The sequence below is a fragment of the Xenia sp. Carnegie-2017 genome, unplaced genomic scaffold, assembly GCF_021976095.1.
Source record: "Xenia sp. Carnegie-2017 unplaced genomic scaffold, XeniaSp_v1 HiC_scaffold_16, whole genome shotgun sequence".
In the NCBI taxonomy this organism is placed as follows: domain Eukaryota; kingdom Metazoa; phylum Cnidaria; class Anthozoa; order Malacalcyonacea; family Xeniidae; genus Xenia; species Xenia sp. Carnegie-2017.
In genome coordinates, this window is record NW_025813469.1 from 2,067,772 (window position 1) to 2,080,542 (window position 12,771).

At 38.0% G+C, this 12,771-nt stretch overlaps 2 protein-coding genes across 3 annotated transcripts; one reads left to right on the forward strand and one right to left on the reverse strand.

The window, feature by feature from the left end:
* Positions 1 to 1,588: 1,588 nt before the first annotated feature.
* Positions 1,589 to 10,962, reverse strand: LOC124437058 (uncharacterized serine-rich protein C215.13-like). 2 transcript variants are annotated; one of them, XM_046987074.1, is made up of 5 exons: positions 10,848 to 10,962; positions 10,653 to 10,736; positions 3,825 to 4,145; positions 2,888 to 3,208; positions 1,589 to 1,967 (listed from the first exon to the last, which is right to left on the reverse strand). In XM_046987074.1, exons 2-5 carry the CDS (start codon positions 10,717 to 10,719, stop codon positions 1,801 to 1,803), a joined length of 876 nt encoding a protein of 291 aa, XP_046843030.1. In that variant the 5' UTR covers positions 10,720 to 10,736; positions 10,848 to 10,962; the 3' UTR covers positions 1,589 to 1,800. The 2 variants fall into 2 exon arrangements, with proteins under 2 accessions (XP_046843030.1, XP_046843029.1); XM_046987073.1 differs by lacking the exons at positions 10,653 to 10,736; positions 10,848 to 10,962 and adding exons at positions 4,428 to 4,511; positions 4,624 to 4,707.
* A 395-nt stretch (positions 10,963 to 11,357) lies between these two features.
* On the forward strand, positions 11,358 to 12,744 carry LOC124437067 (conodipine-P1-like). The gene is made up of 2 exons (XM_046987092.1): positions 11,358 to 11,743; positions 12,272 to 12,744. The coding sequence occupies exons 1-2, from the start codon at positions 11,567 to 11,569 to the stop codon at positions 12,578 to 12,580; spliced, it is 486 nt and encodes a 161-aa protein (XP_046843048.1). The 5' UTR covers positions 11,358 to 11,566; the 3' UTR covers positions 12,581 to 12,744.
* The last annotated feature ends 27 nt before the right edge of the window (positions 12,745 to 12,771 follow it).

Sequence of the window (12,771 nt, forward strand, 5' to 3'; positions counted from 1 at the left end):
CACAACCACAAGTTTCTTCTACAAATGAACACGAACAAATAAACTTTACATGTTTAAACACATATTCCAAATACCCCACAATCCGATCATTATAGAGCTGGCACAGCTGCCACATTATTTGCTTCCTTTGTTCAATACATAATCGTCTACAAATGAAGCTAGCTACAAAAGGAATAGCGATTTGCACTACAAAAGAGTTATAAGAAATCTCACGCTGCGCAAAGCTGTTGGACACCTTGCTATATTTAGGGAAACAGACTTGTCGAAGGAATTGTCGGTCTGTTATTTAAAATGCATTGACCTAATTATAATGGAACATAGGTCGTTACATTTACATTATTCTAGACTCTTTCAGAGGTTATTTCTGCGAGGAGATTGATAAGGCTGGTTACAAACACTAAAGCCCGCCGCACACTGGTAAATTTGCCGCGCGTACTTGTTATTCGTGACAAGTGCGATCGACAAAAGTTCCTAGTGTGCGCAGAAGTTTTGAACAACATTTGTTATTCGTGACAGATGAGTCAAATATCAAACGAGTTTCATATTAGACTCATCTGTCACGAATGACAAATGTTGTTCAAAACTTCCGCGCACACTAGGAACTTTTGTCGATCACACTTGTCACGAATAACAAGTACGCGCGGCAAGTTCACCAGTGTGGGGCGGGCTTAACACGTTCTCTGTACAAACAAACGACTGAACGTATTGAATGCCGGAAATGGTCTCAGAACTTTTGTATTAGCAGCAATATAAATGAAAAATAGGATTGCAAAGGTTGCATTCGCAATTTACCTGCTATAGACGGATTGACATCAACAATTATAAAAAGCAACTTGACACCATTCGCATTCACCTCACGGTAGCTGCAGCTTAACAAATATTTGCACACATATGTGCATGTGTACGTGCGTGCTGTTATAAAGCTCTTTAGAAGAGTATTAGCAGCAATATAAATGAAAAATAGGATTGCAAAATTTGCATTCGCAATTTACCTGCTATAGACGGATTGACATCAGCAATTATAAAAAGCAGCTTGACACCATTCGCATTCACCTCACGGTAGCTGCAGCTTGACAAATATTTGCACACATATGTGCATGTGTACGTGCGTGCTGTTATAAAGCCTTTAGAAGAGTGATTAAGACCATTTGATCATTAGACTCTTTCACAGCATGCATGCAAGTTGTTTTCAAACAATTCGCCCGGGAGGAATAAATCGAAAGCGAATGAATCCATGAGAAATCTTTTCATTTCGAAACTTCATTTCGAATTCAATTCAAGTCCTTGTCAATCTGAACTAATTGTTAAAGTTTCTAGGCGTCGATATTAAACTTCAGCAGTTAAAGTATGTTCTACACGTTTAAATCAACGCGATCTCCACAAATTTCTATAATTCTGACATTGCTTCATATATTTGTGTGCACTCCAGACGTGGAAAGTTTGACGTCGCGCATCCGGAAACAACATAGCATAACTAACGTCTTGATCAAGACAAAATTAGCATCAAGAGCTACAGCAAGCGACGAAAACGAAAATGCAAAACTCGTGAACGCAAACTGACAGAAATTTGAATCACTTTGCTATAGGATTTCAACTCTAATAACCTCCATAATTTAATAATGTTCTTCGAAACGTAGCTTAATTGCAAAAACGAGACTTATAGAGTAAGATCTTATGACTAATCACTTTCTATAAAAAACATTATAACTTTCCTTGTAGAGTTTTTCGGTTGTCTTGGTAAAGCCAATTAAAAAAAAAAGGATGGTCTGACCTGTTCGATCAAAAATGTTAAGTTGTGGTCTAAAGGAGACGAGATGCAGCAGGATCAGTAAGCTCACGGTTGACTTTACGCTGACGATACACCATGTAGGCCAATATCACTGTTGTTAAGGCAAAAATTATCGCAAAGGTGGCGGCAATCCACATGCGCTTCTTCATGTTGTCATAATCATCATTATTACCGCTGCCTATAAATCGAAGATATCGTGTCATTCATAACAAATATTGCTCAAGTTTTATGACAAAAATACATGAAGCTTTTCATTCTAACATCTTACTAAAATGTGAACATAACTAAAGTCATACTTTAGGTAGGATAACTCTAAAGGGGGAGGGGATGTACATTAGAGGAGCAGAGGTGCATATTTGGGGAGGGGGTGCACATTAGAGGGGAGAGGTGCATATTAGGGAGTAGGGATGCACATTAGGGAGCAGGAGGGCACATTAGGGAGCAGGAGGGCACATTAGGGAGCAGGAGAGCACATTAGGGAGCAGGAGAGCACATTAGGGAGCAGGGATGCACATTAGATAGCAGGGATGCACATTAGGGAGCAGAAGAGCATTAGGGAGCAGGAAAGCACATTAAGGAGCAGGGATGCATATTAGGGAGCAGTGGAGCACATTAGGGAGCAGGGATGCACATTAAGAAGCAGGAGAGCACATTAGGGAGCAGGAGAGCACATTAGGGAGCAGGAGAGCACATTAGGGAGCAGAGGTGCACAATAGGAGCGGGGATGCACATTAGAGAGAAGGGGTGCAAATTGGGGGAAGAAGTAGATGGGGTTGACACCCCTATTGTTTTAGAAAAGAAGGAAAATGTCAGTCCGGAAAAAAATCTGGGTTGTTCTGTCAAACATACGTATCTAAATTAACAAATAAACATCAGGACAATAAAATCGACTAGTACACTATAACTTTATGGTGTCAACTTTCTTTTGTTCTTATGCTTTTGATGTTTGCATCATATTAAAAAACATCATATTGATATCATAATACAAATAATGCTAATTTACACGCTATAGTAATCAATGCATAAAATTTCCTTTAAATGATATGGAAATTGCAACTGCACAGAAGTTAATTCGCACATTACAAAAAATCAACTCACCTGCTGGCTTTGATGGGGAAGGGGATACTGTTGACGTCTTTTGTGTTGGCATTGGAGCAGTCATGGTGGTACGGATTATAGATGATATGAACGAGACATTCGAACTTGCAGTAAAATTGGAAGTAGAGGTCATGCTCGATGGAGAACTGGTGACATTTGAAGAAGAGATTGTGCTTGAAAGGGTTGTAGTCTGACTTTGAGAAGTTTGCAATGACATGGAATGTGTAGTGGACCCAGTACTTGGAGATGGGCTGACAAAGGACGTTGAGGTTTGGAGGATGGGGATTGAAGAACTTGACGATGAATTTGCTGTTCCATTACCTGAAAGGCAAAATTATGTTTCTTTGTTAGGGTTCTTGAATAGGGGAGATAAAAAGTTCGTCAAATCCTTTCACAAACACGTTTTCTAAATATCATTTTCCGTTCGTCTTTCATTTTGCAATCACGTGGCTTACACGTTGCATGCATAATGTTTCATAAGAACCCTGAACCACTTCACAAAGTGAAAGCGACGATGTGTCTCTGATCATAATTAGAGGGAAAAGGTGAAAATTAGAGGGGAGAGTTGCACACTAGAGAGAAAGGGTGCACATTGGGGGAAGAAGTAGAGGGGGTTGACACACCTATTGTTTTAGACAAAACAAAAACTCAGTCCAAAAAATAATCTGGGTTGTTCTGTCAAACATACATATCTAAATTAACAAATAAACATCAGGACAATAAAATCCACTAGTACACTATGACTTTATTCTGTCAACTTCCTTTTGTTCTTATGCTTTTGATGTTTGCATCATATTAAAAAACATCATATTGATATCATAATACAAATAATGCTAATTTGCACGCTATAGTAATCAATGCATAAGATTCCCTTCAAATGATATGGAAATAGCAACTGCACAGAAGTTAATTTGCACATTGCAAAAAATCAACTCACCTGCTGGCTTTGATGGGGAAGGGGATACTGTTGGCGTCTTTTGTGTTGGCATTGGAGAAGTCATGGTGGTACGGATTATAGATGATATGAACGAGACATTCGAACTTGCGGTAAAATTGGAAGTAGAGGTCATGCTCGATGGAGAACTGGTGACATTTAAAGTAGAGATTGTGCTTGAAAGGGTAGTAGTCTGACTTTGAGAAGTTCGCAATGACATGGAATGTGTAGTGGACCCAGTACTTGGAGATGGGCTGACAAAGGACGTTGAGGTAATGAGGAAGGGAGTTGAAGAACTTGATGTTAAATTTGTTGTTCCATTACCTGAAAGGCAAAATTATGTTTCTTTGTTAGGCTTCTTGAATAGGGGAGATAAAAAGTTCGTCAAATCCTTTCACAAACGCGTTTTCTAAATATCATTTTCCGTTCGTCTTTCATTTTGCAATCACGTGGCTTACACGCTGCATGCATAACGGTTCATAAGAACCCTGAACCACTTCACAAAGTGAAAGCGACGACGCGTCTCCCATCATAATTAATATAAAAATATTCCCTCAAAAAAACTCAAACAATGATTACAACTAGAAGATGACAACTTCAACAAACCTTTTTGACAGAACACTACAGCCATAAATACAAAAAGATTCAACACTATGAACCATGTGCGTGCCATTGTTCCTGAAAATTATGCTACAAATGTACAAAAATATAATTAGACAAACGAGTATTATGGCATGGCGTTTGGTAAAACATGCGCAAAGTGTGATTATCATTGCCAATACTCCTTAATATCTTTACTAACCTCTGCAATTCACAACTACTTTGAGTGTGTACAATTTTGCCAAAAATAAAGTTATTAGTGAGTCACTTCCTCAACAAGTTACGAATATAAAAAAAACCCGTCGCGCGAGAAAATACACGCATCATCTCGTAAATTGTGTTGCATGCTCTTACACCGACGGTTGTAGCGTGCCATTTGGCTTAGACACGCCATTCAAAGAAATTTTTACAAAGGCCTGTAATAAACACGATACATGTTATGGATGCGTGAGTCCAATAATTTCATATTCATTTCAAACCCTATTTCTTGTCATTAAACTTTATTCCTTTTTGTTCAAACAATCATGCTGTTTTCACTCCCCATTCCTCTCCCCCCTAGTTATTCATTCCTCCCCCCCCCTAATCATGTACTTGTAAAACAAAGACTTCCTTGCGGTAATAAAGGTAAATACTGCACTGAATGGTGTTTTTTTCTATGGCAAATGAAAAATAGGCAGTTGCAAATAGAACTGTCGAAAACCGAAATTAATATATGAATTTAAATGAGAGGATGAACCAGTACTTTTTACAACTACCTAGTCGTCATTTACCATTGCACAAATACCCCATTTCAAGCTATATTATACATTTGTACCAGCTCTTAGCAGCAGTCAAAACAATCTTGTGTACAAATGTTGCACACCACAATCAACGGGTGAATCAAACAATAGAGACGAAGACATCATTTGCATTTCTCATTTCCATAGGGTGTTGTAATTCATTGTGTTTGGACCAATCAAAACCTCTTGGTCATGTAGGTAAACATTATTCCCAATAATGTACATAAATTGGAATACAAGTACACTCGACAACATTCTCACAATTTCAAGCGAAGTAAGACTTTAGAAAATAAAGCAGCACAACCACTATTTACCATGTACCACATGCCAATGATATTTCAGACGTCGAACTTAACCTATGACGAACGATTTTCCGTTTATTGCAACAAAATTTTAAAAGATTGTAAAGCTAGCGAGGTTAAGAGTAAGATTGCCAAGTATGTAAAGATAAATGTCGAAAAATGTGCGTGGAAAGCTATTTGGAGCACGGTCATGCCTCATACGAACGAGGCTTTGGATATTTTGGTTCAGGTAAGATGGTAGACATATTGGTAGTTTTCAGGATATGATTCGACAGGCAGCTTACGTGTAGTTTGCAGGTTATGGCGATCACTGCATAAAGACATTTATTATTCTATTTTCAGTACTGTAAATGATTAGTGTTAGTGTGGCTGACCTTTCAAATCGTAGGTCGTCAATGTTATACCAGAAAATCTCACATCAGAAGTCAGTTTATGGATACCAGTCACCTCAAACGTACCAATCTCCTACCAAAAGGCACAGGCCATGATCAAAGGCAAACAGAATTGCATTCCATTGAATGAGCTATCACCTGTGTATGACGAGACTGGAGACTTGGATGAAACAGCAATGGCCCTCGAGGATGTGAAGTACGTTTAATGATTAAGGATGGGAACAACGTGAACATTGTATATTAAGTAGGGACATGGTAAAAACCCACAATATCCCCACTTGCAATCTTCACATTTTCTCATATTGTACATGTACGGAATAGGCTATGCAATGTACTCAAGATTTTTGTCAAAACAAAAGAATTCGAATTCAAATTTACATCTTATCGACTATTCACAATCTACACTATTTTGGTAAATGCATGTTGACTCTGACCTTTTGTTAAATTAGATTTTTCTTTGAAAATATTTGGCGTGATTGGGATTTGGGAGACGATGAAAACTACACCTACACGACCCGTCATTTACACAACAGACTTCGACTTTATTACGACATAAAAGAACACAATTTATCAACGGAATTCATCAGACATTATTGGGGTAAGCTTTGCTCTGTTGTTTGAGAAAACTAGGGTGTATAGGTGTTTAAGCCCCTGCTGGAGAGGATCTCTAATGAAGGAGAAGTGTCTTTGAAAATTGAAATATGCTTGTACGACAATAACTCAAATTGTTTCATGAACAAGCGTCAAAAAGGGTATTTAAATTTCTCTTCCCAAGACACTATAGCTCTGTACAAACAAGAAGCGATGGGCTTGAAAGTGCTGCGTAAAAACATGTCGGCGAGCGACTCGGAAGAAGAGCTGGACTCGTCGGATGTTTATACATTGGATCAGAAAACCGAAGAGCTGGACGCCATAGCAAAATCCTTGCAGGCGTTGGAAGATCCGAAAATGAGGTTTACATGTCATACTTCTTGTTCGTTAAACTGTATACACGTTGTGTCTTTTACAACGGAAAGTTGAACGCTGTACGCATTGCGCATCAGTTTTTTCGTGTTCTTGATCGGACAAGTATTTAACAACTGAGAAAAAGTATGTTTTTACATTATCAGGGAACTCCTTTACACGGTAGCTTTTAATAATAACTTACAAGGAAGGAAAAACAAACGTACGTCGCCAGTGACGATGCTTATTACCGGACAACTAACGGGAAAGATGACGAAAACCTTACCAGGTACAAAGAGTACAACTCTGCATTTTACTTGTACAAGAATAAACACATTAGATTGGTGTCGTCTGCGAAAGGAGTGTCTTAGTTCTTTATATGATTATATGTTGCAGATGATGCCATTATCGAACACTACAGGACGATAGAGAAAGCCATTGAATGTTCGATTAGGGAAGATAGCTTACTTATATATGATGGTTGCTATGGTGTTGGTGCAATTGTATTTGATCACCCCTTTGCATGTCCGGGAATGGCCACGTCATATGTAAGACTTTTTATGTACTTAATGTAAGATTTGTATGGATCGGTTAATGCACGAGTTTTGATCGTGAGTTTTAAGATGATTTTCCATGGAAATTTATATGTTCTACGGTCACAATTTGCAGTATATATTTAACACTTAATGTGCTGTACATAAGACAAAAAATTAAAGAAATCAAAGAGGATAGTGACGTAGCTACTACTACAAAATCATCACAATTCCATGTGATTTTGCCGGTCATTCCTTGTTCTATCTAGTGGAAAGCGAAGAAAAGGATTTCCTTACAACGAAAGCGGCTTCAATGAAAATAGAAAGCATCAAGTTGCAGTTTTCGGGTTCAAACGCAGCAGTTTTGGTAGTGAAGAGCGCACGGGCTTTAGTTAAAGATTGCGAGCTACAGGGCTCCTATCACACAGGAATTGTACACTTTCTATAAAAGACATTAACTTTCCTTGTAGAGTTTTTTTGGTCGTCTTGGTAAAGCCAATTAAAAAAAGAGCAATCGATGGTCTGACCTGTTCGATTAAAAATGTTAAGTTGTGGTCTAAAGGAGACGAGATGCAGCAGGATCAGAAAGCTCACGGTTGACTTTACGCTGACGATACACCAAGTAGGCCAATACCACTGTTGTTAAGGCAAAAATTATCGCAAAGGTGGCGGCAATCCACATGCGCTTCTTCATGTTGTCATAATCATCATTATTACCGCTGCCTATGAATCGAAGATATCGTGTCATTCATAACAAATATTGCTCAAGTTTTATGACAAAAATACATGAAGCTTTTCATTCCAACATCTTACTAAAATGTGAACACAACTAAAGTCATACTTTAGGTAGGATAACTCTAAAGGGGAGGGGATGTACATTAGAGGAGCAGAGGTGCACATTTGGGGAGGGGGGGGTGCACGTTAGAGGGGAGAGGTGCATATTAGGGAGCAGGGATGCACATTTGGGAGCAGGAGGGCACATTAGGAAGCAGGAGAGCACATTAGGGAGCAGGAGAGCACATTAGGGAGCAGGAGAGCACATTAGGGAGCAGGGATGCACATTAGGGAGCAGGGATGCACATTAGGGAGCAGGGATGCACATTAGGAGGGAGAGCACATTAGGGAGCAGGGAGCACATTAGGGAGCAGGATGCACATTAGGGAGCAGGAGAGCACATTAGGGAGCAAGAGAGCACATTAGTGAGCAGGAGAGTACATTAGGGAGCAAGAGAGCACATTAGGGAGCAGTAGAGCACATTAGGGAGCAGAGGTGCACAATAGGGGCAGGGGAATGCACATTAGAGAGGAGTACAAATTGGGGGGGGAAGTAGATGGGGTTGACACCCCTATTGTTTTAGAAAAGAAGGAAAATGTCAGTCCGGAAAAAAATCAGGGTTGTTCTGTCAAACATACATATCTAAATTAACTAATAAACATCAGGACAATAAAATCCACTAGTACACTATGACTTTATGGTGTCAACTTTCTTTTGTTCTTATGCTTTTGATGTTTGCATCATATTAAAAAACATCATATTGATATCATAATACAAATAATGCTAATTTGCACGCTATAGTAATCAATGCATAAAATTTCCTTCAAATGATATGGAAATTGCAACTGCACAGAAGTTAATTCGCACATTGCAAAAAATCAACTCACCTGCTGGCTTTGATGGTGAAGGGGATACTGTTGCTGTCTTTTGTGTTGGCATTGGAGCAGTCATGGTGGTATGGATTATAGATGATATGAACGAGACATTCGAACTTGCGGTAAAATTGGAAGTAGAGGTCATGCTTGATGGAGAACTGGTGACATTTAAAGTAGAGATTGTGCTTGAAAGGATAGTAGTCTGACTTTGAGAAGTTCGCAATGACAAGGAATGTGTAGTGGACCCAGTACTTGGAGATGGGCTGACAAAGGAGGTTGAGGTTTGGAGGAAGGGGGTTGAAGAACTCGACGATGAATTTGTTGTTCCATTACCTGAAAGGCAAAATTATGTTTCTTTGTTAGGCTTCTTAATGGGGGACAGTGTGGGAATTAGTTGAGAAAAAATGATGTGCAATTTTTTCGACAAAAATGTTTCTTTAGAGGGATAATCAAATCGATATTTGGTTACTTACTACATAGTGCTAATTGCTAAATTAATATTTTTAAAGGTGGACAAATTCATATGATTTACGACAGTGTTTTCTTGACAACCGAAGATCCAGTTACAAATGTATGAGAGAAATTTTTTGCGTATTATTCTCTCTTTTTTGTGCAAACTTTACAGCACAATAAATTCACCACTTGACCATCATCCTAGTACTCAAGCGGAGTCAGCATTTAATGTTTCCATCCATTTTTTTACTGTATTAACTTTGCTGGTAGCTACAACCTTTCGACAAAGATATCAACAAAGACAAAAGTGAAAAGAGAAACACTAAATATACATTTGCTTTCTGATTATTAACAGTAACATCCTTGATGTTTACTTACGCTAAAAAACATCATATGTATGTCATATTACAAACAATATATAAAAGCAAAAAGTATGGCTGATCAAGGTTGCCAGTTTGGCTTAATATTTTGAGCCAAATTTGGCTTCTTTTTTCTTGCGTTAGTCTTATTTATTATCAAAATGAAAATGTTTCCTGATTTCATTGAAAATAATCAAAATAGCTATGATGTCAAAAACAGTACATAACGCTGTACAAAGCGACGCAAATGCAAAAATTGACAATAATGTATTACAAACTTATTGTCATAAGCACATAAGCACCATGTACATTGACTTTTCACAGACTTCCCAGTTTCAAAGTGAAAACGTCTTTGAATTTGAAGACATTGTGTCAAAATGGCCTAAGATTTTAATGTCGTGCAGCACACTCATTATGTAAGTAAAGATCTGCAAAGATTAAACTTGAAAACTTTTTTCAATTTATGTGGCAGGAATCAATAGACGTTTTTTGCATATCGTTTGAAAAAGTGACGTGCAATTTTCATTTTAGCCAAAACGATGTGCAAATTGCACATTGCACACAGTTAATTCGCACACTGATGGGGGAGATAAAAAGTTCGTCAAATCCTTTCACAAACGCGTTTTCTAAATATCATTTTCCGTTCGTCTTTCATTTTGCAATCACGTGGCTTACACGCTGCATGCATAACGTTTCATAAGAACCTTGAACCACTTCACAAAGTGAAAGCGACGACGCGTCTCCGATCATAATTAATATAAATATATTCCCTAAAAAAACTCAAACAATGATTACAACTAGAAGATGACAACTTCAACAAACCTGTTAGACAGAACACTACAGCCACAAATACAAAAAGATTCAACACCATGAACCATATGCGTGCCATTTTTCGTGAAAATTATGCTACAAATGTACAAAAACATAATTAGACAAACGAGTATTATAGCATGGCGTTTGGTGAAACATGCGCAAAGTATCTTATCATTGCCAATACTCCTTAATATCTTTACTAACCTTTTTAAAAAACACGCAAGTTTACTTCTGCAATTCACAACGACTTTGAGTGTGTACAATTTTGCCAAAAATAAGGTTATTAGTGAATCACTTCCTCATTCCGGTTGGAGTCGACAAGTTACGAAATAATATAAAAAAAAAACCCATCGCGCGAGAAAATACACGCATCATCTCGTAGATTGTATTGCATGTTCTTGACATTCGTTATTTTCATAATAAAAATTTTTTTGATTCTTAACAATGTTTTCAGCAACCACGACAACCTTAGAGCTTCTCAATATAATATACTGCTTTATCAAGAAATTAGCAAAAGTTAGTCAAGTAAAATGACAGCGTCCTTTCATTGAACACAATTTATGGCCTTCCTGGATTGCAATGAAAGCTGGATTCCAGAATCCTACTTGGTGGCTTCCGGATTCGAAAGCTTGAACTTAGCTGGATTCCAGATTCTCTTATATAGGACAAGCTTGAGATCATAAATCATAAATGATGACTTAGCAGGTAGCTTTTTCTTAGCTTTAAAGAAATCTGAACATTTCAGAAATGAACACATTTAGAAAAGGACAAGTCTTATGAATGGCTATATCATAAGATCAAAACACGAAGACAAATGCTGAATCTGAAAATTTGAAGATTTGAAAATTGTCAACGACAAATCTTCTCAAAAGTGTTCAATTCAATTGAGCGGAATTCCAAATCAGAACGGATTCAAGTCGTTTATGTTAGCATTTTTGCTGAGCGGTTTCGTTTTCTTCACTTCCGTTCAACGAGTCCTGGTGGAGTTTTGCGAAGCAGACTCTTATACTGACGGTTGTAGCGTGCCATTTGGCTTAGACACGCCATTCAAAGAAATTTTTACAAAGGCCTGTAATAAACACGATACATGTTATGGATGCGTGAGTCCAATAATTTCATATTCATTTCAAACCCTATTTCTTGTCATTAAACTTTATTCCTTTTTGTTCAAACAATCATGCTGTTTTCACTCCCCATCCCTCTCCCCCCTAGTCATGTCATCCCTCCCCCCCTAATCATGCACTTGTAAAACAAAGACTTGCTTGCGGTAGTAAAGGTAAATACTGCACTGAATAGCGTTTTTTTCTATGGCAAATGAAAAATAGGTAGTTGCAAAAAGAACTGTCGAAAACCGAAATTAAGATACGAATTTAAATGACAGGATGAATCAGTACTTTTTACAACAACCTGGTCGTCATTTACCATCACACAAGTACCCCATTCTAAGCTATATTATACATTTGTACCAGCTCTTAGCAGCAGTCAAAAGAATCTTGTGTACAAATCTTGCGTACAAATCCATGGCATTGTAAAAATTGGACACAATTATATTTCATCATCCAATGTGTATTGAATAAAACTAGATGATGAAGTGGTCAAAATGAGTAAAAACTGTTTTGTTATCACAGGGCTACCATTTCAATTGGTCTCGTGCCCTATGCGACGCAGCATTCCTACGGGACATGAAGAACCTGTGCAGACCACCAGCTCCATCACGCAAGCGAAGATTTGTCGCAGCGCTCATGGAATTATGGGATTTACTACGTGGAATAAGTAAAAAGGAGAAAAGATGTCGCATGATGGCGGATGTTTATTACGATGGAGTGCGAATGTTTGGCGAGTCACATTATGCAAACGTTCACTATGCTTACTGCTATACGGAATGTGCAAAGTTACACGGAAGCCCTTTTGTAACACTTAAACGAAGACAACGATAAAGTTGCGTGTGATATATACAGTGTTTTCGCTTAAATAAACCTGTAAATGATTTGTATTTTAGCTTGGAGATCTTTTTAAAGCACGCTATTTCATATAATCATTAGCATGATTTGTATTTTAGCTTGGAGATCTTTGTAAAGCACGCTATTTCATACAATCATAATCTGCCTTGAGCTTTATATGACCAGCA